This window comes from Vigna unguiculata, chromosome 10 (assembly GCF_037176805.1).
Source record: "Vigna unguiculata cultivar grain cowpea cultivar isolate G323 ecotype 2 chromosome 10, ASM3717680v1, whole genome shotgun sequence".
NCBI classification, from domain to species: domain Eukaryota; kingdom Viridiplantae; phylum Streptophyta; class Magnoliopsida; order Fabales; family Fabaceae; genus Vigna; species Vigna unguiculata.
Genome location: NC_140801.1, coordinates 133,105 through 158,700, shown reverse-complemented (window position 1 = coordinate 158,700; position 25,596 = coordinate 133,105). Strand labels below are relative to the sequence as shown.

The window sequence follows — 25,596 nt, the reverse complement described above, 5'->3', positions numbered from 1 at the left end:
ATAAACTGGTTTAGTGGTAAGGTTAGTTAGGAGAGTGAGAAAGATTATAGATCACTAAATTGGTAACTAAAATCGTTTATATTATTTATTAGTTTCTAAATTAGTCAGTTAAATTAGCTACCAAAGGAATTGGTCTCTAAATCAGTCTCTAAACATATTTTTCGTCATTCAAATTGGTTATTATTTAAGAGTTTTCTTGTAGTGTTTTCTTTCTGATTAAATTAAAAAAAATAACATTTTTTATGAGAAAATGGAGAATTAATAGGTAGATAAAGTATCTAGAAAAACTCTATTATTATGTAGTGGCTGATGTTTGTGGTAGCACGGGGCCATGGCCCCTAGAAAATTTTGAATTTTTTTTATGTATTAGGTATTTTAAATTTTTTTTATATTGTAGATATTAGGTAATATATTATAAATTGATGATGATTAAATCAAATATTTTATTTCTTTTATAAACATAATAACTAATGTTAATAAATAATAAAATATAAAATCAAACATAATAAAGAATAAAAAAAATTATCAAGATGTTTTTATTATTATTTTTCATTATGGCTTGAGTTTCTTATAAATTGTTTTCATTTCTCATTCTCACATGTTTCCTTTTGTTTTTGAACAGAAAAATATCTATTTTTTTGCTCTTATTTCTCTTCGTTCTCTTTCATTCTCGAGGAGGAAAAGGAGCTAATGCATCTTTTTTATATTAATTTTTATTTTATGAATATAGAAGTAAAAGTATTGTACAGTGTGTTTTTTAATAACCAGATTTTACTTGTGGTTCCATTGTATGACTTTAGTTTCTCACGAGTTGTTCTCATCTCTCATTCTCATCTATTTTCTTTTGTTTCTGAAGAGAGAAAAAAATCTATTATTTTTGGTCTCATATCTCAATTGTTGTCTTTTATTATCGAAGAGATAAAGAAGAAGGTAATTCTCTCTTATATCACATGATAGTGAAATATTAGTTTAATAATTTATTTAATAAGCTTGGACATTAATTTTTTAATTTTATGAACATAGAAGAAAAAGTATTGTAATGTGTGTTTCTTATAACTGGATTTTAAGTGTGGTTTGATTATCATCGAATTTTCTTTTGATATTTACGTCTCTCATTTTTTTATTAGATTATGACAAATTATTTTTTAGTCTTTTTTTAAATAGGTATATTGATGAAGAATAAAAAAATAAATTCATTTTTTGAAAGTGATAAAAGGAAAACTACCCATGAAGATGAAAACAAGACAAATTCAACTTTTTCATATATTCATTTTTAGTCTTATTTATTTTTTAGTTATCGTTATACTAATTATGTATTCATTTTGATTGTATTAGTGACAATAATAAAATGTATAAATTTTGGATGTATTATTTTGGCTCCCTTAACAATGTTGGTCAAGATCCACCACTGCTATTATCATTATTTAGAATTTTTCTAGCACTTTTTAAAAGTAGATTTAACTAGCCTTGGATTAATAAAGTTTTAAAATGAACGTGATTAACGAACTTAGACGTTGAACATTAACACTTTTTGTTTTATTTAGAATTTTTCTAGCACTTTTTAAAAGTAGATTTAACTAGCCTTGGATTAATAGTTTTAAAATGAATGTGATTAATGAACTTAGACGTTGAACATTAACTCTTTTTGTTTTCTTATAATCTCAGTTTCTATAAATATCCTTTAACTTCTCCACTTGCAAATCAAACTAGTTTAAGAGATTTGGTATTCACTTTAATATATCATGTCTATGCTTTTGGTTCTCTCTCTCTTTATTCTCTTAGAAGTACCAAAATCATGTATTGCTTTCGAATATTTTATCTTCCCTCAATCATGGCCAAAAGGATTTTGTGAGAAGCAAATTGTGGATAAACAAAACCGAACATGTCACCCAAAAATACCAAAGAAATTCATTATTCATGGACTATGGCCAGAACCAATATCTACTGATAGACCGATTGGTGCTGTTAATCTTACTGAGGAGGTGAGTATATCTCCTTTTGTTATGATGGTTATATATGAATTTGGAATCTTTGATACCTCGTTCTCAATATTTTTATATCTTTTCATTAAATTTTTATTATTTATGTATTTTTTATTAATTGGATGACATCACCTGTTATTATCTTGTTTTGAGACATTGTGTTTTCCTATCTACATATTAAAAATTTTGAAATTTTATTGTTAATAATGTTATATTAATCATAAAATCTCATCTTTATCCGCACGTAAAAGTAAGGAAGAAAAAAGATAAATAAAAGGGTTAAATATGTTTTAGTCTTTCAAGTTTTAGTGAAATTTGAAATTAGTCTTTTTTTTTCAAAATTTTTGACAAATTTAATCCTTCATCTTTAGAAATGCATGAATTTAGTCCTTTTAACCAAATTTTGTTAAGTTTATCTGATATTTCAAGCACATTTCATGATAACATTTGAATTGTTTACACCGTGTTAGACACATTTTCGCTTCAATGTTAACTCAAATATTTTCGTAAAACACATTTAAAATATTAAATAAACTTAACAAAATTTGGTTAAAATAATTAAATTCATGCATTTCTAAACTTTCAGGACTAAATTAGACTAAAGTTTCGAATATGAACTAATTTTAATTTTAAATTAAAGTTAAGGGATAAAAAACACATTTATCTCTGATAAAATAACATACACATCTCCTAATTAACAATGTATTATATTCTAATGTTTGCCTTGTTTTCTGATAAAAAAATGTATTTATTCAGGATATAAAAGCTGTGGAAAAAGAACTTGCTTTGGATTGGCCAAGTTTACTTGGGAGTAATTTTTTCTTTTGGGGTCGGGAGTGGTGGAATCATGGAGTATTTTCAGAGGAACAGTTCCCAAAACTGGAATATTTCAAACTGGCGATGGAAATTTATAAGAAAAACGACATGTTTGAGATTCTTAAAAAGGAAAAGATTGTCCCAAAAACGAAAGAACTTTATAATGTAAGTTTCGTTATTGAAGCAGTAAAGAAACACACCGAGCATGATCCTCAGATAAAATGTTATACACATGCAAAACTAAGGGTTCTTGCTCTTTATGAAATCAGGGTTTGTTTAACGGTCGATGGAATGTCATACAGAGATTGTCCCGATCCTCATGGTAATTGTGGTACAACCCATTTATTGTACCCGAAATGATGTATCAATTTATGCACCCATCATATTTAATAAATACACATTTTTGTTTTAATTTTTCTTTGTCTAAATGTTTTCTACTCTTATAGATCAATTTTAAATACATAAACACGCATTGATGATATAATAATAGTTTTTCTTGATAATAAAATTAAGTAATTATTATATTGCAGTGAAATATAAAATTACGATATATTTTTTATTTTTATTCAATAATAAAATTATAATTGTATAATCATATCATTTAAATTAAAATAATAAAATTATAATTGTCAAATGTTTAATATAAGATTTTTTTTTTCATACTACAAGTTTGAAGTATATAAATAAAAGTTAAAAAAGTGTCATGGTGTAATCATTATAAAAGTTTGACATAATTATATAAGAGTCACAAAATGGAGGAAAAAAGAGAAAAAACACTTTTAATCTCATTTTAGTGATATAAATGTGACATAATTATCTAAGACACAAAATGGAGGAAAAAGAGAAAAAACACTTTTAATCTCATTTTAGTGACTATAATTATTAAAGGAAATTAGACATTTATTATCTTAATTATTTATTTATTTTACAACTATCTTGTGAGTATCTTTCACATTATTTATTTATTTGTTATTATTACATTACAAAAATATATAATTTTTCTGGAGCTTTATAATCGGGATAACCATAATCTCTAGTAAAAAATATACATAATAGGAATTTTAGAATAAGGGTTTTTAAACAAACCTCATTAAAATTATTCTCACCTTTTTTTTATCTTTTTTATAATTTTTGAAAGGTTTTCTTTTCTTTTTCTCTCTTTCTCTTTCTCCATTTCTCGTGTGTTACCTCTTTGGCTGAAAGAGAATTATCAAGGAAGAAGAAGCAAGATTTTAAATAAGAAGGAAGAGGAAAATCTGTTATATGAATTTATAATATAATTGATTAATAAATTTAATTATTCTAATTTTCAAGATAAAAATTATGAAATCAAGGATCATTAATTATACCTTAACCAGTACCCGAAAGACACTTGTTTGCATTCTCATAAATTATATTTAAGAAAGACTATTTATTATAAATTTAATTTGTGTGGAAAAGTTAAATTGGATTCTTCATTGAATTTTGGTATTATCCTTGTACATGCCTTCAAAATATTCAGAAATACTTCTTTTTATATTTTAAAATATATTAATAAGAATTTTAATATACTAATATTCATTTATTTAAATACTTAACAATGAATAACAAGAGTTATAAAGTGGTTTACCGGTAAGGTTAGTTAGGAGAGTTAGAAAGATTATAGGTCACTAAATTGCTAACTAAAATCGTTTCTATTATTTATTAGTTTCTAAATTAGTCAGTTAAATTAACTACCAAAGCAATTGGTTCTAAATCAGTCTCTAAACATATTTTTCATCATTCAAATTGGTCATTATTTAAGAGTTTTCTTGTAGTGTTTTCTTTCTGTATTGATTAAATTAAAAAATAACATTTTTTATGAGAAAATGGAGAATTAATAGGTAGATAAAGTATCTAGAAAAACTCTCCTATTATCTAGTGGCTGATGTTTGTGGTAGCAGGGGGCCATGGCCCCTAGAAAATTTTGAATTTTTTTTATGTATTAGGTATTTTAAATTTTTTTATATTATAGATATTAGGTAATATATTATAAATTGATGATGATTAAATCAAATATTTTATTTCTTTTATAAACATAATAACTAATGTTAATAAACAATAAAATATAAAATCAAACATAATAAAGAATAAAAAAGATTTATCAAGATGTTTTAATTATTATTTTGCATTGTGGCTTGAGTTTCTTATAAATTGTTTTCATTTCTCATTCTCACATGTTTCCTTTTGTTTTTGAAGAGAAAAATATATTTTTTTTTGCTCTTATCCATTGTATGACTTGAGTTTCTCACGAGTTGTTCTCATCTCCCATTCTCACCTATTTTCTTCTGTTTCTGAAGAGAAAAAAAAATCGATTATTTTTGCTCTCATATCTCAATTGTTGTCTTCTATTATCGAAGAGATAAAGAAGAAGGTAATTCTCTCTTATATCACATGATAGTGAAATATTAGTTTAATAATCTATAACTATATATAAAGGGGATTCCCTCTTTTGTGTCCACATTTCATAATTCCAACTTTACCCTTTATAATTTAATTATTTATTAAATTTTTAAAAATTAACGGTTATTTTTATAAGTTTTTATAAAATTATTTACTTATCTCTTTTTTCTTTTTTTCTCTTACTATTCATCAATAGTTATTTTTCTCTTATTTTCTTCGTACATTTTATTTTATTTTTTATAAATATACTTTTATTTTGTTTATTAAATTAATAACATTACAATATCATCAATTCTTAATATAATTCAAAAAATGCGTACACACAGGCGCGATAGCGCCTGTGTTTACACTAGTTTATTTAATAAGCTTGTATATTAATTTTTTATTTTATGAACATATTGTAATGTGTGTTTTTTATAACTGGATTTTAAGTGTGATTTGATTATCATTGAATTTTCTTTTGGTATTTACGTCTCTCAGTTTTTTTATTAGATTATGACAAATTATTTTTTAGTCTTTTTTTTTTAAATAGGTATATTGATGAAGAATAAAAGAATAAATTCATTTTTTGAAAGTGATAAAAGGAAAACTACCCATGAAGATGAAAACAAGACAAATTCAATTTTTCCATATATTCATTTTTAGTTTTATTTATTTTTTAGTTATCGTTATACTAATTATGTATTCATTTTGATTGTATTAGTGACAATAATAAAATGTATAAATTTTGGACGTATTATTTTGACTCCCTCAACAATGTTGGTCAAGATCCACTACTACTATTATCATTATTTAGAATTTTTCTAGCACTTTTTAAAAGTAGATTTAACTAGCCTTGGATTAATAAAGTTTTAAAATGAATGTGATTAATGAACTTAAACGTTGAACATTAAGAGTCACAAAATGGAGGAAAAAGAGAAAAAACACTCTTAATCTTATTTTAGTGATTATAATTATTAAAGGAAATGAGACATTTATTATCTTAATTATTTATTTATTTTATAATTATTCTTGTGAATATATTTGACATTATTTATTTATTTGTTATTATTATATTACAAAAATATATAATTTTCTTTGCGGTTTATTATCGGGTAACCATATTCTCTAGTAAAAGTTATACGGAATTTTAGAATTTTAAGTATAAGGCATTTTTAAACAAATTTCATTAAAATTATTCTCACCTTATTTTTTTTCTCTTTTTTATAATTTTTGAAAGGTTTTCTTTTCTTTTTCTTTCTTTCTCTTTCTCCATTTCTCGTATGTTACCTCTCTGGTTGGCAAGAGAATTATCAAAGAAAAATAAGCAAGATTGTATGTCTCATCTTCCTCATTTCATCATGGTGTTATCATTTTCATTTTCATTTATCTGATTTCATCACCTTGAAACAGTTCTGGCTCGTGCGTGCCCTACAAGAAAGTTTTTTTATTTCATTGTTCTCACTAAAATAAGGGCTCGTCGTGGTAAACTACGTACATAAGTGATGTCATCTTCCTAAACTGCGTACACATCTAATACACCCAAACCTCATACCCAAACATTCACATCTTCCTCTGGATGCCTTCTGATTCTATACCCTTTGATGGTTACTTTTGGTTGATATTTGCTGCCACGAGTGTTTACTCGACCCTCTGACTACAGGCCACCACCTATAGTCCACACATAGGAATAATCTTGTCACAGCCACAATCCGCAACACCAAGTGGAGTTCCCCAATACGAATCAGAGTCTGTATTTGTCCCAAGACTACCAAACTTATCGGCTTCTACTGAGGAGGACAATCTTCCGGAACCCATCCGTACGAGCCATGATCTTGCACACTCCACTGCACTTCGAAACCACCAAGCTACAACCTCGAGTGGCCACGTGTTACCCCAATACAAGCTACACTTGTAACTAGGCCCACAGTCAAGCATCGTCTCAAGACCTCCATCCAAAACTGTGTAGAATCCTCCACGCAATTCAACTCTGCACCCGAAATTACCTAGCGCAACACCCACGTCACTAGGCTAACTCGCATTCCAGACCGCCTGGTAGAACACTTGGTGGCGTCGAGCATCAGCCCACTGGATTTTGGTCCAGACCAAGTTCTACAACACACCGCCTGGCGGGACTACTTTAGTCGCTAAGCGCCAGCTCTCGGATTTTGCTCTAGAGTTCACTTTTTGGCCTATCTCCTGACGATTTACACTGTTCCGCTAAACACCACACCAATAACTGGTAATTTACTAATTTTTTTGGCATCCTAGAACATATTTACACAAAACACTCAATTCACGCAAAACATAGTAAATAATCTAGGAAAATATATTTCAATAAAAAGTATTTCACTTTTAGATATTTAAAATTTTCCTCAAGACACGTGTCGGAATATGTTTAATTAAAAATAGTTAACTATATTCTTATAATAATATAAAATATATAATAATAATAATAATAGTAACAACAATAATAATAACTATTATTATTAGTACAGTGAGATAAGAGATATTTGTAGGCACTAGGGTTTTGAATTGAGTCTTGTCGTTTTCTTTTGGTTTTGTTGTCATTCTCCGTTTTCCACACAGCAATAACCAATTACACATTATTTATATATTTCAATTTTGATTTCGCAGATAACTTTTTTGTTTTCGTTTTTGTTTTCGAAGATAGTTATTTGATATGATCATAGGATATCAAGTTTGGGGAAGTTCATGTCAACGAATTGCCCATTCCCATGGTTTTTAGTTTTTATCCAATAAATGTGAATATCTGCCTCATTCTTTCTGCATTTTTCTATTTCACCTCAATTATTTGGTATGGACAAGTAATTTGTGCAAAATTCGATTTGGGGCCTCTGGGTGGTTGGCAGGCATTTTCCAACACAACATGGCTCCTAATCCGCGGCCCAAGTTGGTTGTTCCATTGTTCATGTTACTGTTAATTCTTCTTTCCTTTGGTTGTTCCAATGCTGAATTGGAGCAAGAGTTCGGAGCTGCTCCTCATAAGAAGGTAATTGTTGGCACCGGTGTGGAGAATTCCCTCAAGTTAGAGGATATCAATGGCAAAAAAGGTGGAGGCAGTAGTAGAGTTTCGGTTTCCACGGTTGCATTGTTCACCTTAGCAATGGCAGCTGCCACTGGTTTAGGGGCTCTGCCCTTCTTCTTTGTGGAGCTTGATCCACAATGGGCAGGGTTGTGCAATGGAATGGCAGCTGGTGTAATGTTGGCTGCAAGCTTTGATCTCATACAGGAAGGTCAATATTATGGTGCTGGAAATTGGGTTGTCATTGGGATTCTAGCTGGTGGCATCTTTATTTGGTTATGTAAGAAGGTAGTTACCCTACCACTATCTTTCTTAACTGCTGCTTCTTTAGACAAACATTTATTTCTCTTGATCCTTGTTATGGTGAATTTGTAAACCATTTTTGATTTTGATTACCTATTTTACTCACTTGTGTGTGGTTCATACATAAGAAATGCCTTAATGGTGCAAGACGTGTTAGTAGTTAATGTACCACTGCTAAAAACCAATTTAAGTGGCTAAACTCTTAGGTAGTATGAATCATGTTCTGCTCTGGCTCATCCTTTACTGTTTTCTCGGGGTAGGAATAACTCAGACGTGAAATTTTCTTGTTTCTTGGAATTTCTATTCTGAAAACGTTTGCATGCCTTGTTAGAAGGCATCATTACCAATTTTAAGCGATCCTTGCACTTTAATGGATTTGATAAGATGGTTATTTTGTTGTTATATAGTTTTCATGGTCTGGATTGTGTCTCACATAACCTATTGTATTTCAGTTTCTTGAGCAATATGGGGAAGTAAGCATGTTGGATATAAAGGGTGCTGATGCAACTAAAGTTGTTCTTGTAATTGGAATAATGACTCTCCATTCTTTTGGGGAAGGATCTGGGGTTGGGGTCTCCTTTGCTGGCTCAAAGGGTTTCTCTCAAGGTTTATTGGTAACTTTGGCTATTGCTGTGCATAACATTCCAGAGGGATTGGCTGTGAGCATGGTGCTGGCATCAAGGGGTGTCTCTCCACAGAAATCTATGTTGTGGAGCGTTATTACATCCTTACCTCAGGTACATATTAATCTGGAGGTTAAGTCATTATTACATTGCGAAGGGGAAAATATTATGAACTTAGTCTTGACATCAATTTTGAAGAGTTTCTGTTCTGGAATCAATAACATAGCATGAGTGGATATTATACTGCTAAAAATAGCCTACAATATACTGTATAAAACTTTGGCGGTATGCTTTATTTGTTAAATTCAGCAGAAGGAACTTTATTCTGTTGGAAATAGTTGTTTCCAATTCTGCTATAGATTTTGAAAACTTGATTCTGACGTCTTTCGTCTTTGCCTTTTACCATCTCATGCATGTGTTAATGCAGCCAATTGTAGCCGTTCCTTCATTTATTTGTGCTGATGCATTTAGTAAATTACTGCCATTTTGTACGGGGTTCGCTGCTGGATGCATGATCTGGATGGTTGTTGCAGAAGTGCTTCCTGATGCATTCAAGGTAATGTATGTCTATTAAGGGTTTGTTTGGATTGAGAAAACGTTTTCTCTTTGGTTGAAGAAAACATTGTTTCAAAGTAAACATGCTGTTAATTTTTCTCAAAATTGGATCCTCTGTTCCTATCACTGTGCATGGTACTTTAATGAATTAAAGTTGATTTTATACAACTACTTCAATTTTTTTCCTTTGTATTTTACAAATGGTAAAGTAAGCAATAGCATCTTTAATTCGAACCTTCAAATTTAAAAATATATAGCAGTAATCTGGGGTCCCAATACCAAGTCTCCATTTGGAAATGATTTGCCCATTAGTGTGATCGTAAGGTACAATCATTGTTTATACTTTATGAAAACTTCTTCTGTGTGTGCTTTTTACAAGTGAAAGGTGCTCTTATGTATTCCCCCATACTAAAGGATTGGCTATCCTTCCAATCAGTAAGTTTGACTTGGAATTCGGAAACAATATAGTATGTTGGAAGAGGGTTGGCAGTTTGTTCATTCTTTTATCGTCTCATTACTTCCCTGGATTTGTGGGACTTCAACTATTTCGGCAACACCTATTTGCTGTATTTTGTTTTCAGATATATAATATCGTTCTCATACTTTGGTATACAGGAAGCCTCTGCTTCACAAGTTGCATCGGCTGCAACGCTTTCGGTAGCATTTATGGAAGCTCTAAGCACCCTTTTTCAGAATTTCAACCGTGACAACAAGTGAGTGTATGTTATTTTTAATCAGCCATGCAGTATTCGGTTACAAAATGCTAGTTGCTGCTTGCTAGAAGGCCAAAATTTTAATGAGTACTATCTAATCCAAATAACTAGCCTTTAATCTAGTTGAATTTGGTAAAATTTGGCGGTCTTTTCAAGTGTGTAGGCATTACTCGCTCAGTTTTATTACTTGGATGATACTAGTAAATCTCATTGCTCAAGTTGGTTGGTTTTATTGCACAATTTGAAAGATCAGAAATGTTGCTTCAGCTTTGAGTATTGGCTTGAAAACTTTTAGTATTCCCATCAACCAACTCACTTTTATCTTAATTTTTTTTTGTTACAGCTCTGAGGATGCTTCTGGCTTCTTTGTTTCATTACTTTTCGGCCTTGGCTCATTACTTGGTGGGATTATTCTGGTCGTATTTGCTCTTGCTCTTCGTCTTCGGCATACTATCCTGATGGGTATAGCATGTGGTATTGCCTTTGTTCTTGGTGCCTGGCGACCAGTGCAGCTTATTTTGTCTTCAAAATTAGGATTTGTTCCTGTTGTGTTACTCCTTGCAATGGGCGCTGCTTTAGTTCATTTTTCCAGCTCTGGTGTACTGAAGGTGGCAGCTCGCAAGAAAACCTCAGTCAATGACTTGCCTTCATTAACAGGTTTCTCTGTGAGTGTTCAAACCCTTCAATCATTTGTATCATGTGGCGCAGTTGCTCTACATGCTTTGGCTGAAGGACTTGCCCTTGGAGTAGCTGCACCAAAAGCTTATGGATTTGGTCGTCACATGGTCGTTCCAGTCTCTCTACATGGTCTCCCCCGAGGTGCTGCTGTTGCTAGCTGCATCTATGGTGCTACTGATAGTTGGCATGGTTCTCTTGCAACAGCTGCCATAATTGGATTTATGGGTCCAATATCAGCAATTGCATCTATTCTTGCTGGTATTGATTACAGTGGCCTTGATCACATAATGGTCCTGGCTTGTGGTGGAATAATTCTAAGTTTTGGAAATGTAGTTAAGAGAGCACTTAGCTTGGACAAGAAAAAAAGCTCATGTGGCCTCGTTATGGGAATCGCGTTTGCTACCTTATGCCTAACATTCACTAAATTAGTTTGCTTGCATACACCTTACTGCAATTCTGCACCAGAGGCTGTTAGATAAGAAGGTTGTGCTGCATTTCCTGCATCCTTACATCAGTGGTACATATGTTTCTATAGTTTGTTCTCCCAACACATGTTGCATAATATTGAAGAGTTCGGAGAAATTGTAAATAAAGCGAGACTAGATATTCTTTGGAGTGTAGGAAGAAATGTCCAAAAGAGAACTTGAGACAGATATACGGTGACACTTTCATACAAAACCTGTAACATAGAATGTATCATGCACCGTATATATTGCCTGGCCATGTAGAACTAATCAGATTCTTTTTCCTCATTTGGGCTGTTACAAATAGAACCCACGTTTTAATCTCTATCTTAAACTAGTATGTTGCGACATGCTTAGAGTTTCATCTGTATGTTTCCCTTGTGTTAAGGAAGTTCTATGGACTAATTGCACAGTATCTAAAACTTTCTTACCGACAAAGATTCCCCTATTAAAGTAACTAAAACAATTATTGAAATTAGTTAATCAGTTAATAAGTGAATTAGATTTCGTTGACTTGTACTTATCAAATCTCGCTCTATAATCTGATTGGGTGGCCACGGATCCTATCCGATGACAGAAAAGAGGTTTAGTTGCTGATTGGTTGCTGTAGTACCCTTAGCTTGCTTTAAATGTAACGTACGTCCACATCGGTACAAGTCCCACCAGCACGTGATGTGAGTTTAAAAAAACATTGCGATCTCACGCAATAGAAAATGATTCCATTAAAATGATCATGTAATGTAACAGTATATCTCATTAGTTAAAATATATTAAAAATAATAAAATCACTGAATAAGATGTAAAAAGCGATTTAAAAATCTAAGTTTCTTCAATAAAGACTTTCACTGATAGAGAATGTTTTTATAGCACTTATGTTACGGTATGGTGCAACGGTAGTATTTAATTTGAAGGTGAGAAATGAAAGCACCTGATATAATGATAAACGGAGCGTGTTATTGTTCTGAGGCAAAGATGGAAAGTCTTGATGATTCAATCCTAAAGCCGAAGAAGCAAAAGCACTCCAAAGTTAAAAGAAAAAGAAAAGAAGAGAGTGATGATAATGAATTGTGGTGAAGATCCTATTTTGGTTGAGGAACAGAAGGAGCCTGAGAACCGGTGAACCTTGCCAACATGACAAAGGTCATCCCTCCGACAACATTGTTGGACAGTCTGAGAGCCAAAACAGAGGACTTGAACACCAAAGGAGAAACGCACTTCTCCAACAGAAACTCGAAGCCATTAAGACACTGGTACCTCAAATTGCTGCTCACACCCATGTGCGCCGCCCAAGTAAAAGCGTTGAGAAGGGTAGGGGGAGCTTTGTTCGGGGACTGGAATGTGGGGTCCACCCTCTTCCTCACCGCGATCAGTCCGTTGGAAATGGCGGTCCCGGCAAGGCCAGCAGCCAGCCCCACCAGCGCAAACAGTCCTCCCTTGTACACCAGAGTCCCACACCGCTCCACTATACCGTAGGGACCAGGTTCGAACATGTGGCTGCTGGGACACGTGGCGAACAACCAAGGAAGGGTGGAAGACGAGGACAAGGTTGGCGCCAAGAGGTACATCAGGATGAAATTCAGAATGGACCCCACAACCAGAGTGGAGAACACGAAGTCCAGTTCGTTGAGTCCGAAGTTGGGGCGTGTTGCCATGTCGCCGGCAACCGCCGCACTCACACCGACCAACTCCTCCATCAAAACCTTGAAAGGGAATTGCGGGTCCGCCGCCACCCTCGATCTCCATCCGTTTAAAAACAGCCCCAGAACCCCCAATCCCACGCTTTCGTCGTCGGAGTCTCCGCCTCCTCCCCCGCCGCCGCTACCTCTGGCTCCGCCGCCTATATCGCCGCCGGAGAACGAAAGGTGGAGCCTTTGGCTGCGGGGGTGGCGCGTAGAGGGGAAGGAATGGGTGGACTGGTAATTGTAATGGTAATGGTAGCGGTGATGAGAGGAGAGAGGAGAGAAACGGAATTGGGCCATGGCTTGCGCTGCCACTGCCATTTTTTATTTGAAGTTGCTACTCTGTGTGTGAAAGAAGTGAGATTGAGAGTGAAATGGAAATAATGATATTAGAGTGAAGAAGATAACAGGTAGGTGGCAAAACAAGTGGTGGAGCGATATGCGAAAAAAATGAGGAGTTTGGGAAGAATCTGAAACGTGGGAAAGAAACAAAAAAAGACCTAATTTTTTGAAAGAGAAAGAAGTGTGTTTGATTGTGTTGTGATCTGCTGCCACGTGGAATGCCCTCTTTTTCATATCCAGCCAAGAGAAGAGAAGAGAATACATTTCGCAGCAATTCTAATGACATAGTTTGAAGGGTTCTTTTTTTACTGAAAAACTTGTTCCTTATTCCTTAGTTCATGAGATTCATATATCTCCCGTTTTGCTCCCAGAAACAAAAACAATAATCTCATCTATTTGCATTGGAGATGGCACAAAACTAAATCATTGGCCCAACAAATATAATATAATATAATATATAATATATAATACTGTATTCTATATAAACAAATACCAGGGTTTTCCTTCACCGATACATGGTATGATATCTGAGACATGACAGTAACATGTATCGTTCATTTGTGACGCAGAGAATAGAATACAAATGCTTGAGACAAACAACTATAAAGAATTCAGCCTATGCAAACTAATTTGAATACCATTGTTGAGACCTGACAGACATATCATGTCATGTGACATGCCCACAAAACTTGATCCACTTAGAGACCTGAAACTTCACCCCATCACATGTATATTCCATGCTTCTCACAAGTTACGGACGCAAGAATAAATCCAATAATAAATGTATGAAGTGTACACCAAAAAAAGACTCTTTTGAACACGCCTACTCTCAATACCCAATTATATTATCTTCTTTTTTTATCATCTTTTTCTTCTAAAGACCTTTCTAGCTTTGACTCCTGTTGTTTAAGAAGAAAAATATAGGATAAAGGGGATGATGTAAAACCACCAGCAATAATTGTTAGCCTATTCTTTCATCGCTGCTTTGTTTGAGATGCACTGGAAAACCATAACACCCATCTACCTTTCTTTCATCGACCAGTTTTGGCTCGTTTCATTCCACTGGAGTTGAATGGAGATACACTTCCACTTGGCCCAGGACTCTCTTCTCTGAAGTTTGAATTCAGCATCGCCAATTCACGCAACTGCTGCCTCTTGATATAGTCCTCAGACTCATCCTGCATATCACAAGTTGCCAACCAAGACAAGTAAACATAAAATTTTTCACAACCAATGTTAATCAACAAAGGTTACCATCGTGTGCAGGTTTCCATGTTTCTGATTTCCAACAATAAAATGATCGTGTCAATGGTTTAATTCACACGATGTTTTAAGATAAATTCCACTAACTTGCATCCTGTTTGGTACACCACATCTAACCTCATTCTTTTTACATCAATTTTGGAAGTTACAAGGAGTAGCCTTTGTGTTGAAGGTGAGTTGGCAGGCACAAGTATCACATGTTCCTAAATCTTAACCAAACAAGGACTTCTTAATCTGCCAGCTTGAAGTGATTCCAACAGAATATTTCGTGAAAAAGGCTAAGGTAAACCACCCAACCGAGTTCTAATAAGTCAGTTTTGACACCTCTGAAGGTGTCAAACTTTAGAGAGAAAACTGAAATGTGGAAGGAAACCTGGGATGACAAACAAAGAGGCTGAACAGAAGATGGCAATTTTATTTTAATAATATAATATATACGTTAATAATTCAATTTAAAAATGGAAAAAAAATATTATACAAATGTTAATATAATTAGTTGCCAAATGGCTGTTTCCTTATTATGATTTGTCAAGCATCAATATGCTCCAGAAGATTAAGACTTGTGAAAGAACTTACCACAGGTTTGAGCAATTCTTCTATAATTTCCTGAGCTTGTCGGAGCCTAATGTCAACAATATTAGCAGGTAAATCAGCCTCAATCAAGATATGGAGTGGCTCATTCAGATGCTCATAGCCTGGTCTTCCTCTTAATTTTTCTTCCTTTAAGATTGAAAAGACAATAATCTCAGTCATTACACAAGAATAATACATAGATCAATAAAAAAGAAGCATCATATTTATTTCACATTTTGCAATACTTGACATAGAAAATCACATCAAGGCCTTCATTACCTTGTCGGGATCTTTTATTGAACCCTTTCCTCTAATATACACCCGACAACCAGTAGAAGCTTCCACCCTTTTCAGAGAATTGCCTCTGGGTCCCAGAAGCCTTCCAACAAAATTGAACTAATGCAGAAAAAGAGAAAAGATAAATTACAACAGTCTAATAGAGTCATTAATTAGACTTTAATAAATCAAAAATGGATATATGAGAGCTTACATTGGGGTATGTATCAACTGGAATTTCCAAGCGCAAAATCCTCTTAACGGTATATGAACTAGGACTTGCCGGTGCAACTTGCCAGTCCATTGTCATTCCAGGAGTTCCCCTTAACCTCTGATTAGCACAGGAAAAGGAATAATAATGTCATTTACGCATAAAAGTTCAAATACAGCAGGAAAAGAACATGGTGAAGAACAAGAATTATGACTTGTAAGTACTGTAAAGCATAGTTAATAGTCTCAAATAACAAGATGTTGCAGCTAGCTTTGAAACACTTTAGTGGAACAACAGGATGAGAGCACTGTTTTAACTATTAAAATTATGCAAATTAAATAATTTATACTACACGTATAAATACTCACAAATGAAAAGTAAATGAATAAATCCATGACAGATAAATCAGAGTTTACATACATAATCACTACCTACATAGTGATGAAGTGAGAAATGAAGGATGATGGTGAAATAATAGAAAAGAACCAAACAAATTAGATAAAAATTAGCAGAATATAAACTGGGAAGTTTAAATGAAGAAGAATGAATGGAACACAGTTGCACAGGTATGTAAAGTAGGAAGGAAAAAGGTCAAAATAGAAGTAACTTTCATATACAATGTTTCCACTAAAGTGTTTCAAAGCTAGCTGCTACACCTTTCTACCTGAGACTAATAACTACGCTTTAACAGTGGTGATTTAGACCCCATTGATTACAAATATGGATTATGGGCAATTCTCACCACACAATATGGTTTTATTGGGCTTAAAGTGTTGGGTTAAGCCCTAAGCCCACTCTCAAAGGCATTTAAACTTCAGGCATGACCTTTCATTCAACCTTGATTGATTAACAATGTCATTACACTAAATTTAACTACACACACTATTCAGAAAGTTAGTAAACAAATTGAAATTGCACTTATTATTTATGAACTAAAATAATTAAGGGTATTTTAGCATAAAACGAGTCATATAAGAAAGGATAAAGAAATACCAAAACAATGTCTTATAATTAGGGACAAAAAGAAGTAATATAGAGTCTATGATACACATCATTTACAGTCTGTTGGGAGGAATCTTCTCCATATGCAATTTTAGAAAGAGAAAAATAAGGAAAGATGTGATCAGTTTCTTCCTGAGTTAAAATTAGCTTATGGGAAGATTAAATATCAGATTTTACCAAAGCTAACAAGAAATAACTTTTAGAGATTAATTCGTAAATAAGTAAATAAGTTAATTTTAAATCAGGAAGAAACAGATTTTATTGATCCTTATTATTTTTCCTCCTTACATAAGCTTTTGAAGAAATTTCTATGAAGAGACTCTCCATGTAATCAATATGTATCATATGTTCACTTTTTTACATTCATCCTTAAAAAACATTTCAGGTATTGTCAATTCACTATTATGAGTGAACCCCAAGAAAATCACTTCTCTCTCTTTTCCACTTTAACTTTTACAAAAACAGGCTTTACTTTATTTGACAAAATCTACTGCTAAAGGTATAAGCACAAGTCATGAGTAAAATTAATCTTACCTCATAATCCATGCCATTAGGCTAACAGTATATAACAAAATCTTAGCATTTTCAAATATAGAAATTAAACAAGTATATTTGAGCATATAGAAGTGCTTTAAGAGTCATGCACTGTCTAAAGTGCAAAAGAAAACTTCACATCTGCATGAACAGATGATAGTCAAACTATGACATGCATAAATTGAGGATTATGAAGATATGATTAGTTAGGAGCCTTTTTTTTCTCGTCTCAACACTCAACCATGAATTTTAACAAGGATCAAAGTTTGGATGTAAAGATGAACAATTCCAAAACAGTCACCTCTTGCTGAAGACTATTCCATCCACCTAAACCCGTTCCAGAGACACTTGACATGAGGTTTGAAGAAGCCATTGGACTAGGGCTTCTGTGCCGCAGTCTATCAAAGTCACCAAAACCTTGGTTGGACAGCATTCCAGAAACTCTCAATATTTCTGCGCATAAAAATCCGTTGTAATGAGAAAGAAACCTAGATGCACTATTTATCATCATATGTACTGAATGAAAAGAGCCATGATATATCAATGAACAAAACAATATTTGTATTTATAAAGAAATAGGATGAAAGAACAGACATTGTGAAATGAACAGGATAAGTCCAATATAGAGAGAAAGTGTATGGGATATGTAATACAAGGTCAAAGTTTTTCTTAATAAGATCTACTGCAGTCAAATTTCCACATGTTTTAAAGGTACTAAGGTCATAGAGCCGTGGGAAAATATTTAAACACCAATTTCATCTGCTTAAGGCTGTGAGAGGAAACTTTTATGTGGCTGAGAAGGAAAGATTCACTTCCCCCAGTAAGGAAGTAATGAACACTAATAGTACACTACCCCTAGTTTGGAAGTTGAGACTGAAGTGGAGGGCCCTAGAGCCTCAGCTTGAATGACACTCTCAAGTCCCTCCTCAGGGAACTGCTTGATCACAGTATTGAACCCCACTAAGGGCTACTGTGATCTGCCAACCCTTCCTGCACCAAATCTTAGATCTCTTTAGTATCCAAAGAAGAAAGAAAAAACAAAAGTACAAGAAATGAAAAATGCAGTTAAAAACTTGAAATAAACTGTTCCCCTGCTTGCCCCAATTTGAGACTGACAAGGGTGTATGTAGTAGGGAACACCTCTACCTCCTCTTCCCTCCTTATCTTCCAAAGAAGGGTTTCATATTTGGTCAATTTCCCCATCCTTACCTCTCATCCAATCAAAGCATATGAAGATACATTTCCAACTAATCGAATCAGATACCCCGCCAAATACTTCCAACACAAAAACTTCAGTTTCTTATGCAGAACATTCTAATCAAGGTCCCATTGGAAGGATCTTCTCTTAAACCCAAGAGTACACACGATTCAGATCCCTAACCTCATAATCGGAGAGGAAGCTTATTGGCATCCCAGTTTGCACCCAACACTTTACTTTACATTGCTAGAGCAGAAGCTCTAGAAAGTGAAAACCTTGAAGACACATTGGGCGAAAGGCGCAATCTTTAGGGGGCGATTCGGGGTTTTAAATTTGCAATACAGAGAGAGGGAAAGAAAGAAGTGAAGTGAGAAGAAAAGGGTGATCTATAGATCTCGTGAAGAAAGAAAACCTTGATTCAAGAGACGAGTGCAAATGGGAAGAGCTTGCATGAAAGGACCAAGCTTCTGATGCTCTGCCAGCAACTCCGTAAGGTACTGACTGAAAAAGAAAAAGCAAAAACAGAAGCAATTGAGTTGAATTGATTCAGATGAGGCGTAGTTGAAGCAACCTAGTTGAAGTTGAAGTGTTGAAGTTGAATAAGAATAATACCTGTCAACTTCTGGGTTGGTTCTAATCTGAGGAGAAGCAGCTCTGACCGGAGAGAAGTTGGAGTTGTAGAGACCCGACATGGCTAAAAACCTAAACCTAAACCTAAACCTTGGATTGTGGCAGAGAGAGCCGCCGTAGGTTTAGTTTAGTGTCGTGAAACAACGCTTGCTGTTGCTGGATGGACAACTATCTCAATTTCACACCCAACAAATCAATTTTTTTATTTTCTATTTTTTTATATTAGTTACTGCTTCCTTGTTTGTCTGTTTTCTTGTCACAAGCTGCCTTCTGCCAAAAAAAAAAAAAACTCATAAAATTGTAAGAAAAAAAAAAACAGAGTGGAATGGTAAAATAAATAAGAGAGAGAAAAAAACAAGAAAAGATTATGACAGTTGGAGAGGAGGTAAGGTAGGTGAAGAAGAAGATTTGACCGAGCGAGTGGGAGAAGAAAGAGAGAAAGAAAAAGACAGAACTTTTAATTTTACTCTGCATTTTATTTGTATTTGTATGGTGTGAGTGTAGTGAAGCAGGTTGAGACACGTGTTGGGCATGCATGGAGGGAGACAGAGAATGAAGGAAAGGGGTTGGTTTGGTTTGGGTTGGTTTTGTTTTGTGGTAACTAATGATCAAAGGAAAGAGTTGTGTTGTGTTGAGAGTTAAGAAGAGTTGAGAAACAAAAAATAAAGAACCAAAGAGAGAGAAATTATGATGTTTGCCAGCACCCTCTTGGCTGGACCCACAATCCCTCTTTTTTCTAATGATTTCAAATCCATTTTTTTCTGTTTTAGTTTTAACTTATTTTAAGATTTAAATATTTTTCAGTTCCATATTTTCAGCGTTTTTTCATTTTCATTTTTTTATGGGTCGATATGTGGTTATTTATCATGTCAGTAATATATTTTTTTCAAATGAATAAAATGTCAACATTTACTATAAATTTCGAAGAAGTTATTATATAAAAAAAGATAATGGGGAAACCGTTTATTATAACTTCTCTTATTATAGATTTAAGGATAATATTTTACTGATTTAAATCTATAAATATGAATTTAGAAGAAAAAACCATAATAATATAGTAAAGTATATTATAATAATATGATGTAGTACTATACTATAATAATATAGTAATAAGTATTATAATTAAGTAAAAATATCATAATTTTTCAAACAAGGTAATAATAACAATATTGTAACAAAGAATAAAGTAAATGATAATTATCTCATATAAAAAATAGTATTATTTTGTTCCTACAAGGTCATTATCATTTGGTTTTACTTATATTTGTATGTATTTGAGGCACGTAACGTGAATTCATTTATATAAAGATAAACGTTTCTTTTTTAAAATATTATATATATATATATATATATATATATATATATATATATATATATATATATATATATATATATATATATATATATATATGAAACTATTTATTTATAGCTATGTAACCCTCTTGAGAATTTTTATTGTTTACATCAAATAAATCTCGTTATTTCAAAAAACAAAAGCCACCATTTTTTTCTTTAAAATACTAATTTTATATACAAACAAACATTGGATTGAATCTGATAGAATAAATTAATTTACCATCACATGTTAAATGTAAGGTTTTGTATGGGTGCCTTATATTTTGAGCGAAATTATCTTCAAAGAAAATACTGCGAGAAATAACAATGAAATACTTACTACAAAAGTTTAAAAAATTAAAAGTCAAATTATATAAAAAAATATATCAATTTGGTCTACTCAAGTAAGTATTTAGTTTGTCAAATTGTGTAAAGTTAGAATAATATCAAATTAACAAACATTTCAATTAAACACTTTGTTTTTTAAGTGTATTATCACGTAGAGGAGGCAAATCTTTTTAAAAAGGGTTTATTAGAAGAGAAGTGCTGAGACAGGCCCATTAGAAGGCCCATTATGAAAGAATAGTGTTGGACTGACTTGGAGGCCTTTTTGTATGAACAAATGTGAAGTAAAAATGCAACATCAATTATCCTTTTCCTTCTTTACCAAATATTAGAAACAGTAAAATCATTTTTATTTTTTTCGTTGTTTTCTATGGAGATATTCGAAGACAAAAATAAAGTTAAAACAATATGTTTCTAAATTAGAAGTGGAAATAGTTTATAATGATACCTAATATCATGTTATTTAAAAAATTAGAAGTGAAAATAAAAAATATAAAACACAAAACGATTCTTACGAACCTTCACATTTGAAAAACGTAGTTATAGTTTTTTCTGTGTGTGTATATGTAGGTGCATTCCATTGGTTAGGTTTGGAAGAAGACAGAAATTAATAATTGAATTTAAAATTGATATTTTGGCGTCGGTGGTGTTGAGCTGTGGACTTCATTCCTTCTTCACTCATCTTAATCTTATCTCATCCCATACATGTCTTTCGTTGCTTTGATCAAAATAGCAATAATAATAATTATTATGATAACTATTGCTATTATAATTATAATTATTAAAAAAATGACTTGCGACTTTTTTTAGAAAAAGAAAAGCAGTGACTTTTTCAAAATATGAAATTCCTTTTCAAAACTTAAAGAAAGGAGGGTAGTGTCTGGACATGCGTTGTTCCAAGCTTGAAGTGAAGGCAAAAATTAATTGGATTCGTTGGCCATGCGTTGTCCCGAATTTTACGACAATACAACGTCAAACACAAAATCAAGTGACATCCTGACAACTTCCTTTGCTTTGGTCTGGTTTCAGTTTTGGACATTAAGTTTCATCACTATAGTACCATGTACATTTCACATATCATCAACCAAACTATTGCAAATCACTCTTCTGCATCAGTTATGTGCTCGATGTTTCACTGTCATCATCATCATCATTCATTCATAGTATATATCAATGATGAATTACAGAAAAACATGTCAGGAATGAATTAATACAGCAGGTGTTACTACTCTCATGTGCCTCTAACTAATGTGTCTGTTTCAACTTTCACTACCTACGTTTGACCACAAATTCGTGTCAAATATGCAAGATAACAAAAGCTACTTGCATCCAATGATGTAGCTAATCTAAGCTAATCCTAAGCAATTTACTTTCTTCATGAACTAGTGACTCAAGTACTAAGCTTCAATTCCCTTTTCTGCACACTACCTAAGTTCTGTCAGCAATGCAAAGCCAACGAAAACAGAAGCTCTTTCCAAGAATGTTCGGTGCAGGAACAATAATAGGCATTTGTGTGACAACAATTGATTCCAATCTAGAGTTTCAAACAGGCGAAAAGAGGATTAGTAAAAAATTATCCCAAAAGTAGGAGCTACATTTTTATTCCTTGTCGATGGAACAACTGAATTCTTCACATATAATAGAATCACTTTGAGCAGCTACATACACATTCACACCACAATGAATCACAAAAAGGATAAACAGATTTACTTTACACAAAAATTCTATATTACCGTTTACCACCCGTATAAACTAGCCAAGGGGAAGAGAGGAGAGCCTATGCAAACAACCACCAAAAAGAGGTGTTTGTAAGAATTTCTGAATACAGCAACGGAACTTGCACATATGAGTGGAACAACAGCAAGTGAAGATCGTGCAAAAAACAATGTGTCAGGGTGCATATTCATGCTCAAGTGCAGGCTGCGTTCGAGTAACAGTTGCAGCAGGAGCTTTTGTGTCCCCAACATTGGCCATATGAAGGGCTTCTCCTGCATCTGCAGCCCTTTCCATCTGCTGTATTCTCTTGTTTCGTTTGTACTTTAGCACCCACAAAACCAGTAAACACAGCAGCACCAAAAACACAACTCCACCCAACACAGACCCCACAACAACCCCAACCTTGTTGCTACTATTGCTCTCCGCAACTGGCGGCGGTGGTGGTGGTGGTGGTGGTGGAGAAGGAGGAGGAGACACTGGTGGTGGCAATGATGGTGGCGGGGGTGGAAGAACAGAAGTCTCGGCGACTATAGATAAATGGCCTTGTGTGGAGGTAGAGCAAGTGTTGCCTCCTGTTACATTGCTGAAATTGGATGAACCCTGCAAATCAAACCAAACACATCTTGCCACAGCACCCAGAGGAGGATCTCTGACATCCACGAACCTGACCCTGATAGGGTGAGCAGAGGCGCTAACGTTGAGGGTTGGTAAATTTGTGGCTGACAAATTGGAGCCATTGTAAGCCAAGAGTCCGAGAACAGGAGCCAGGTAAGTGTAATTGGGCAAAGGGTAGTACCTTTTGGACCAATTCCCCAAATTTTGGTACACCAAAACCAGCCTCTTCACATAAGGCTTCTCAATGATCCCTATGGGAATCTCAAACTCGTTGTAGCTGGGAACAACCCCTCTTCTCCTCAAACTCCCACTCCTTAATCTCAATGCGGCAACCTTAACCCCGGTCAAATTCGAAGGAAGCAGAGATGTTGCATTGTAAATTGTACCCGTTTTGGGTCTGACCAAAGCCCTGTAGGCATATTCTTGCAGAATCGCATCAAGGGACCTTGCTTCGCCAGACTGAGCCCCGACACGAGAGCATAGCAGAAGAGGCAGAAGCAGCAGCAGATGATGAAGATGAAGCCTCATGGAAAACAACAACATCAACAGCAACAAAAATAATAATAAAAGATAAAGTTTTGAACTGTCGGGAGTTTTATTGAGAAGGAACAAAAACAACGGTATAATAATATAAAGAACAATATTCTAAAGCGACTTTGAAGGTTTGGTCTTTGTTCGGTTGAATTGAACCGTTATCGGGAAAAAGGCAAAGAGAGGTGCGGGGAATCTGCTTCTGGGCTTTTGCATTTCATCCATTCCTCAAACATCAGTTGAGTTCGAAAAAGGGGACAAGAAGAAGGAATTCAAGAAAACGAAAACGAAATTAAAGAGGAACAGAAGTGAACGGAACAGAATAGGATAGAAAGAAAGCCCTAAAAGAGTTGTTCATGGAATCCAGAATCCATGGCAAAGAACAATGTTGATGAGAATCCCCCATTACAGCATTTGGGTTGAGATCACACTCTGCTGCAAAAAGAGAAGAGAGAAAGAGATAAGCAGTGTGCGTTGCGTTGCAGAGAGAGTGGTTGAGGTGCAGAGGAGAGACTACTGGGCACCAGAACAAAAGCAGAAAGCAGCGTGACTGCGAGTCTGTGTTTGTTTTTGTGGCCCTTCCAAAAACAAAAACACCAACACCTACACCAACAACATCAACATCATCAAACACTGTATTCCAATGCAACCCCTTCCATGTCACAAATTATTCACTCCCTCTCTCTCTCTTAAACCTTTTAACATCCTCAATTTCCCCTAAACATTAAATTATACAATTTAATACTAATTCACCTTTTCCTTAAAATTCACAATTTTACCAAAAATAAAAACATGACACGATCTTATTCTCAATGCTGAAAAAACTACTGCCTGTAATACAAATTTAAATTTCTAATTTAATGTACATTACTCTTGTTTTTTAATATACATTAACTGTGAATAAATTATTTCTTTATATAAAGTCTTTGTCTTATCATGTAAACTCGACTGAGGGGTTCCATTATTGGTTAAGCTTACGTAGAGATGACAGAATCATAAGTTAGCTCCGTTGAGTTCTGTTCATGGAAAAATAATTTTTTAAAAAGTCCATTTTTTTTTTTATTTTGGTAAAAGGAAAACTCAAAGTTATGTTTCAATTTGCCTTTGACATAATCTCAAATAAATAAAAGCCTTGAAAAGGTCTACTCTCAAATTTAATGCCCTTGTGTTCCAGTTTGCTAGATATTTTGAAAAACAAATGGTTTTTTTTGTGTGAAATAATATATTAATTAATTTAAGCAAATTCAAATACAAGTAAAGAAGGAAAAAACTAGTTAAAGCACACACGAGTCATCAGCAAAAGAATATAAACAGATAAAGGTGCAGCCATGAGGGAGTGTGGTGTTTTTACAGTGATGGCCCTGCTTGTTTTGCATGTATACGAAATATTTTTGTATATACGAAAAAAAATAATGATATTTCAACTATTAAATTTTAATAATTTTATTTTACAATATAAAATATCATCTTGATTTTAAAATATTAAAAATTAAAAAATAAAAAATCACTTAAAAAATATCAATTAAAATTATAAAAAAAAATCGTCAAAATTTACAATTCATATAATATTTTTGATACGAAAATGTCCTGTTCCAAAGCAAGTGTGTGATGGTAGGTGCTGAAGGATAGAGGCTTCGTTGGTTGGAGTGCAGCGCAAAAATACTTGTGAATCAATTCAATGTCAAATGAAAAATATGCATACATCATCACTATAAATACAACCAACTACATCATCATCTTTCATAAAAAAATTTCATGCAACATAA

General features: G+C 33.5%; 4 protein-coding genes and 1 pseudogene across 4 annotated transcripts; 2 read left to right on the top strand and 3 right to left on the bottom strand.

The window, feature by feature from the left end:
- The first annotated feature begins 1,720 nt into the window (after positions 1-1,720).
- Positions 1,721-3,210, top strand: LOC114167628 (ribonuclease MC-like). The gene is made up of 2 exons (XM_028052740.1): positions 1,721-1,982; positions 2,739-3,210. Exons 1-2 carry the CDS (start codon positions 1,743-1,745, stop codon positions 3,156-3,158), a joined length of 660 nt encoding a protein of 219 aa, XP_027908541.1. The 5' UTR covers positions 1,721-1,742; the 3' UTR covers positions 3,159-3,210.
- Positions 3,211-7,768: 4,558 nt separating this feature from the next.
- Positions 7,769-11,907, top strand: LOC114165923 (putative zinc transporter At3g08650). The gene is made up of 5 exons (XM_028050548.2): positions 7,769-8,532; positions 9,000-9,284; positions 9,598-9,726; positions 10,341-10,438; positions 10,782-11,907. The coding sequence occupies exons 1-5, from the start codon at positions 8,089-8,091 to the stop codon at positions 11,593-11,595; spliced, it is 1,770 nt and encodes a 589-aa protein (XP_027906349.1). The 5' UTR covers positions 7,769-8,088; the 3' UTR covers positions 11,596-11,907.
- A 607-nt stretch (positions 11,908-12,514) lies between these two features.
- LOC114165925 (protein RETICULATA-RELATED 3, chloroplastic pseudogene) lies at positions 12,515-13,831 on the bottom strand (annotated as a pseudogene).
- Positions 13,832-14,042: 211 nt separating this feature from the next.
- LOC114165926 (KH domain-containing protein At2g38610-like) lies at positions 14,043-19,679 on the bottom strand. Its single transcript, XM_028050550.2, has 7 exons — positions 19,271-19,679; positions 19,071-19,159; positions 17,762-17,913; positions 15,928-16,044; positions 15,717-15,833; positions 15,441-15,584; positions 14,043-14,779 (listed from the first exon to the last, which is right to left on the bottom strand). Exons 1-7 carry the CDS (start codon positions 19,348-19,350, stop codon positions 14,633-14,635), a joined length of 846 nt encoding a protein of 281 aa, XP_027906351.1. The 5' UTR covers positions 19,351-19,679; the 3' UTR covers positions 14,043-14,632.
- Positions 19,680-22,541: 2,862 nt separating this feature from the next.
- LOC114165805 (uncharacterized) lies at positions 22,542-24,491 on the bottom strand. The gene has a single exon (XM_028050389.2). It carries the CDS (start codon positions 23,840-23,842, stop codon positions 22,859-22,861), a length of 984 nt encoding a protein of 327 aa, XP_027906190.1. The 5' UTR covers positions 23,843-24,491; the 3' UTR covers positions 22,542-22,858.
- Positions 24,492-25,596: the final 1,105 nt, after the last annotated feature.

Bases quoted from the DNA above. Each gene is read 5' to 3' on its own strand.
- LOC114167628 (XM_028052740.1), top strand. From the start codon at position 1,743: ATGTCTATGCTTTTGGTTCTCTCTCTCTTTATTCTCTTAGAAGTACCA. The intron at 1,983-2,738 runs GTGAGTATATCT...GTATTTATTCAG, and splicing joins CTGTTAATCTTACTGAGGAG to GATATAAAAGCTGTGGAAAA.
- LOC114165923 (XM_028050548.2), top strand. From the start codon at position 8,089: ATGGCTCCTAATCCGCGGCCCAAGTTGGTTGTTCCATTGTTCATGTTA. The intron at 9,285-9,597 runs GTACATATTAAT...GTGTTAATGCAG, and splicing joins TTATTACATCCTTACCTCAG to CCAATTGTAGCCGTTCCTTC. The intron at 10,439-10,781 runs GTGAGTGTATGT...TTTTTGTTACAG, and splicing joins AATTTCAACCGTGACAACAA to CTCTGAGGATGCTTCTGGCT.
- LOC114165926 (XM_028050550.2), bottom strand. From the start codon at position 19,350: ATGTCGGGTCTCTACAACTCCAACTTCTCTCCGGTCAGAGCTGCTTCT. The intron at 15,585-15,716 runs GTAATGAAGGCC...TCAATCTTAAAG, and splicing joins CAATAAAAGATCCCGACAAG to GAAGAAAAATTAAGAGGAAG. The intron at 14,780-15,440 runs GTAAGTTCTTTC...TGTGATATGCAG, and splicing joins AAGAATTGCTCAAACCTGTG to GATGAGTCTGAGGACTATAT.
- LOC114165805 (XM_028050389.2), bottom strand. From the start codon at position 23,842: ATGTTGTTGTTTTCCATGAGGCTTCATCTTCATCATCTGCTGCTGCTT.